This window comes from Malania oleifera, chromosome 7, assembly GCF_029873635.1.
Source record: "Malania oleifera isolate guangnan ecotype guangnan chromosome 7, ASM2987363v1, whole genome shotgun sequence".
In the NCBI taxonomy this organism is placed as follows: domain Eukaryota; kingdom Viridiplantae; phylum Streptophyta; class Magnoliopsida; order Santalales; family Ximeniaceae; genus Malania; species Malania oleifera.
The window spans coordinates 99300989-99306974 of record NC_080423.1 but is presented as its reverse complement, the minus strand read 5'-3'; the positions used below and the strand labels follow the sequence as shown (position 1 = coordinate 99306974).

General features: G+C 40.3%; 1 protein-coding gene across 1 annotated transcript; it reads left to right on the top strand.

Moving 5' to 3' along the window:
* Positions 1–528: 528 nt before the first annotated feature.
* Positions 529–2780, top strand: LOC131159316 (monooxygenase 2-like). Its single transcript, XM_058114112.1, has 5 exons — positions 529–824; positions 1052–1117; positions 1414–1594; positions 1664–1895; positions 1992–2780. Exons 1-5 carry the CDS (start codon positions 589–591, stop codon positions 2558–2560), a joined length of 1284 nt encoding a protein of 427 aa, XP_057970095.1. The 5' UTR covers positions 529–588; the 3' UTR covers positions 2561–2780.
* The last annotated feature ends 3206 nt before the right edge of the window (positions 2781–5986 follow it).

Below are 5986 nucleotides of genomic sequence, written 5' to 3'. Positions count from 1 at the left end.
ACGACATTGGATTAATCATTTGCGTGCCGTGCGGCGTACCCAACCGCCGCCTCTTCTTACCCTTTAGATGCATAGAAACTACAGAGCAACCTGCCAGTGCCACCCCTCCTTTACATAGCAATACGTGTCTGATTTTCCTTTGTTTTCTTTTTCACCTGTTTGACTGCTGTTCGCTCTTCAGAGTTTGTTCATTGACTAATTCTAAATAAATAAATAAATTCAGAGAGTTGTAAAGAAAGGCCAGCTCAACGAGCTATTCAAAATTTTGTAATGCATCAAGTAAAGGTGGGGCATTCGATGGATTCGATTAATTCAATTAATATAAAATATATATAATTATTTACTATTAATTTATATTATTTAATTAATATAACCTAAAAATCAAAATACCAGTATGTTTTAGTAAATTTACAAATTGTCATAAAAACTCAAGGGACTTGTCAAAGAGACGCTGCCCGGTCAAAATTTCAGCGCATGGGGTCAGGTGGGTGTGTCTATATATAGGTGAGGACCGAAAGATTCGAAACAAAAAGAAGCAGAGATCAGAGATCAGAGATAGAGAGAGAGAGAGAGAGAGAGAGAGAGAAGATGGAAGGCGGGCTGGAGGTGAGGGAGGAGGAGGTGGTGATTGTAGGGGCGGGAATAGCGGGGCTGGCGACGGCGGTGGCGCTGAAGAGAGTTGGGGTAAGGTGTTTGGTGTTGGAGAGATCTGAAAGGCTGCGGACCACGGGTGCCGCCCTTTCCCTTTTCCCCAACGCTTGGCTGGCGCTCGACGCACTGGGTGTGGCTCACAAGCTCACTCCTCGTTATCCTCCTTTGCTTAAGTAAGTATATAGCTACACTAATTGTTCCCCGCGCGTATTATAAAGCTTAATTTCTTTCTCTTTTAATTCCAACATAGATTTGTCAGCTGTAGTGTACATATTATCCATCTCAATCTGATCATGCATCTATCCATCGTCCATATACAAAAAAATGAATTAGCTTATTTAATTATTGACTTAATTGTATAGTTAATATGTATTTTGGTCTGGTGTTTATAATTAATTAGGATGTTTCTAACCGATATTGGCACCGGAGCTGTTCAAGAAATCTCTCATGCTGCGGGAGGCACCGGGTAAGAACCGTTACTTCCCAATTAACTTCACACTTAAATATCTATCATTTGAGTCTAACAAAAACAAAGTAATTGTCATCTATCTTGTATTTAAGGAGTTTTTCAAGCAGTCAGAAAGTTTAATGAAAGTTATCTGTGTATTTGAAATGTATGAAAAATTGAAGCTTCACACTTTAAAATATTATGATAAATAGTTTTTTAAAATTTTATTTTTGAAACAATATCTCGTACATAGTACGATTAAATGTCCAAAACGATTGGGGCTGATTGGGAGTGATTCATATGAACTAATCCAGGATTCGGGCCGGGCCCAGAACGGTCCACCGAAAAGTTTTGCTGGAGACCCTAGCGGAGGAACTACCAGCCAACACAATACGTTTCTCTTCCAAGCTCTCATCCATTCAAACGCAGCCAGGAGAAGGAGGTTCTTTGCTACCCATCTTGCATTTGCAAGATGGTACTGTTATCAAAGCCAAGGTAACTCCCAATTAATTCCTTACATATTCTCTATAAATTGGATCTCTCTATAAACACAATACTATATAGGTTTTGATAGGATGCGATGGGGTGCACTCGATGGTGGCACGTTGGTTGGGGCTCTCTGCACCGGTTCATTCTGGCCGGTCCGCTGCCCGTGGGCTAGCCCACTTTCCTGAACCCCATGGACTCGAGCATGCAATCTATCAGTTTCTGGATTCAGAGAAAAGGGCTGGTTTTGTTCCTCTAAGTGATAAAGATTTCTACTGGTTTCTCACCTGCAAATCTACTGCAGAAGAAGGTTTTACATCGTACCTCTATGAATAAGATTTTCCCCTAGTCGTTCATTCCCCCTGTATGCTTTGTAAATTTCAGAGGAACATTTTTCTCATTGCAGATGCTAAGTTTAGTGGAAACCCAGAACTCTTACAAAGAGAAATAATTGAGAACTTCGCAAAGGACTTCCCTTCCGCGTACTTGGACGTCGTTCGTCATGCTGATGTCTCCGAGTTGACATGGGCACCGCTGGTGTTTAGGTACCCGTGGAATGTGATATCTGGAAATGTTTGCCAAGGTACCATTACTGTGGCCGGTGATGCCATGCACCCTATGACACCTGATCGAGGCCAGGGTGGCTGCACAGCCTTGGAGGATGCCGTGGTCCTAGGGAGGCACATCGGGGAATCTTTCATCCGAAACAATGGCCAAATTTTGCCACAAGAGACTGCAGAAGCCTTAAAGAGGTACTTCAAAGAGAGGAGGTGGCACACTGCCAGCGTGATTGCGACCTCGTACTTGTCAGGATGGGCGCAACAAAGTGGCTCAACGTGGTGGATGAAGCTAATAAGGGATGTGATATTCTATAGGTTTCTTTTCCCCATCTTATTTAATATGCAGTATGACTGTGGGAGATTGCCTGACGTCTCAACCGATGAATTATTGAAGAACCAAAAAAAGGGAGATTAGGCATCTTTTATTTATTTTCTTTCAAATTGCTAGATGCAGTTGCTCACTTGCTTTATCAGAGAGAGAGAGAGAGTTGAGCTTTATAATGAGAATGTCACTATACATGGAACAGTGGCTACTTAAGAGTTGAAAAATGAAGTCTTCATTGCTTCTTAAACTTCACTTGTATTTATTTTCTATACATTTTTGAATAAATATCTTTAGAAACATGTCAAGATAACACTTTTTTATGCAAGTATACTTATTTTAAGTATGTCTATGGTCATCAATGTGGCTTTGATTTACTAATACAAGTTTTCCCTTTGAGGTCCCTTTGGTCACCACTAGTGTACCCTTTGATATTTGATGCACTCACTTGACCCGCGCACTTGTACCCTCTTCAGCCTAATTCCAAGAGTGAAATTAAATTCTCTCCAAATCCTTAAACTCAATTCTAGAGCCTGTCCTTGCAAGATTTATCCTGTTTACCAACTGAAGGGGTGGTAGGGGTTGAGAGGCAATTAGGGTGATGACAAAGGCTAGGTGAAGATGGGTTGGTGTATGTCAGAATATTTGACAATAGTATTGGACTTGGGCCGCTTCCTGGGGCTGTTAGCATGACATGTGTTTATGCTCTCAGGTGCACTAGCTGACCATACTAAAACGAAAAAAAGGCCCAACATTTTTGTATACCAGGCCACGTTTGTGGGCAATCTCATGATGTGAAAGCTAGCGTGGAAATTAAAAATCTGAGGGCCCATTGAGTTTTGTCAAGTGAGAGCTTGCTTGATCTTTTGTGCTCTGGCTAAGGAGATTATATAAACTCATGTTGTTTGGAAGAATGTGAGAAAAATATCTTGTCTACATGATGGATTTATGAACATCTTTGGCTTAGTTTGCATCAATACTTTTGAATTAAAATCATATTTGCAAGTGTGACTTAGATAGACACTTAGGAAAGTCACAAATTATATGATTGGCTCACCATCCTTTTGAGTATACCCATAACAAGCCACATTTTTTATGCCGAACTCGTTTATATAAATTGATGTTGAATTCCTGCTAGATGATCAACCATCGTTTATTTGAACTTGGGTTGTTCGTAAGAACCTGCATTAAGCGCATTACCAAAAATCATTGCGTTAGGGCCACCTATGCTAATCACTGTTTGGAAAACATGGTGTTGGAGAACCACCAATGGAGAATTTTAGAAATTCATATTGTATCTAGGTTTTTATATTTTAATTTGGGAAAACGTTATTTGAAAAGTTTAGTTAATTTTGGTTCATTTGGTGTATTTAAGTAGTTGGGGTTATTTTGTAATTTTTTGTTTTACTGAGACTTTTTATGCAAGTATACATTTTAGTTTGTAGTGGGTATAAGTGCTGTACAGTCATTGCTTTGAATTTGATTGCTGTAGTTCCCCCTCTGCTTTCTCTCTTCCTGCAGATTCCTGCTTCCCCTCTTATTTTTCCTCCTTATTTCTCTCCCATATCTGTTCTGTTCCTCAAATTCTCTCAATTTTCTGTCTATATCTAAATTTTCTCGCTTGTCCTACATCGAATGGACCATCTCAAAGCTAGCCCACTTAGTGCTAATTAGGGTCCTTAGTGATAATGTTGATTTGGACCCATCTAAATGAAAAATAATCTGGGTTGATTGAAACATGCAAATTATTATAGGCTTAGACACCTGCCATTTGATGGTATGTAAGAAAACATTGTGCCCTTAATTCCATTTTCACAATAAAAAAATTGCAAAAAATAAACACAAACAAAAAATTATTGATAAAAACAGACAACACCCTGACGATATCGTGAGAATGTGTGTAGGAAAACACCGAGGAGGCCTAGTCCTACGAGGCTGCCTATTGCTTTGGGAAAATTAAGCTCTAAAGGGCCACACTATGATGCCACGAAGTACAAAAGTACAAAAGTACAAAAGCTAAATATACCGCTTGTCAAAAATACTTACATTTTGAAGAAGGAAAAAAAAAAGGCCTATTTGGTAGAATAACCGATTATTAAAGGCCAAATAGTAAGCCTACTTGGTAGAATGTCCAAGTACAAAATGACCAAATATGCTTGTTAAAGTCTTGATAAACATTGTTGGCCCACTATGATATTCTTATCGAATATTTGCTGGGACATCCCCTATGAGCGACGAGTTGCACTTGTACCATTCGGTGTGGCGAAAAGTGGGGGAGGGTGGGTTAGGTTCCCGCCTTGAAGTGATACGCCGTGGGCGCCCGGGTACAGTGTCAAATATGTGAGAGTTCCTGCATCATTGGTTTCTGACGAAACTAGAGATGCAATCCAATGCCCCCTTTTTCCCAAAACTGTAACATGAAAATCCCGTAATTTTCACCTGATAGATTCCCCTAAATGAGTAACCAAAACACACACAGGATCGTGAACCACAATTCTACCGAATCTGATTTCGAAAATAACCAATATAAACAAGAATTCCCCTTACCTTTCCCCAAATATCAAAACTCGAATTCTACGGCTCCCAAACAGCGAACCAAGTTCCCAAAACCTATAAATAATAGTACAAAACATACTTATAATTTCATTCTCTACAGAACTACTAAAACGAAAAATGAAAACCGAGTCTTACCTCGATTATGAGTCAAAACCCGAAAACGCTCGAAACAAAGATTTGTTCCACAAATCTTGAAGAGAATCCTTCCCCGATCCTCGTAGTAATGTTAGATCGTCGATTTTGGCAACGATCGGCGAAGAAATCTAGAGAGAGAGAGAGTAGAATTCAAGTTCTTAAAGAGAGAGAGATAGAAAACTTGATTACTTAACCTCAAAGTAACCTAAACGGATATTTATAACACCTTTGAATCGGCCAAACTCGTCGCCGAGGCGGCGTCTTCGTCGACGAGTCAACGAAGGCAGTTCATCGACGTGTCGATGGCCTCGTTGACGAGCCTGAGATTTTTGGATTTCCCGAACCTCTCGGCTTCTCCTTGTCGACGAGCCCCTGCATTCTGTCACCGAACAACAAAGGGTCTTCATCAACGAACTTGGCTTTGTTGACGAAACTTGCTTAATTTACTCTTTTGCCTTTTTCTTTATTTATTTATTCCAGATCTCACGGATCGAGTTCTTACAACAATTCCGTTGCTAGTTAGACCATGTGCACCCACACTGTTCTGGATAGAAGTGTAGGGGGTCCCAGTCGACTGCCTGCGTGAGGTTGAAGTAAGGGTGTCGGACCTGTAGCTTTGCTGTGGATGCCTGCCTACATGCTTGCAGAGGATGTTTTTTTTTTTTACTTTGTTTGGGCTTATCACCCAGGCTTAGTCTAGCCTTCGGGTCGCACAACCCGTGCCATGAGGGAAGTAAATGGCGTATTTGTCACAGGGATTGTCTTATATGCATATCTGTTAATTTATGTGAATATGCATAATTAATAAGATAACTTCGAGGGCTTGCT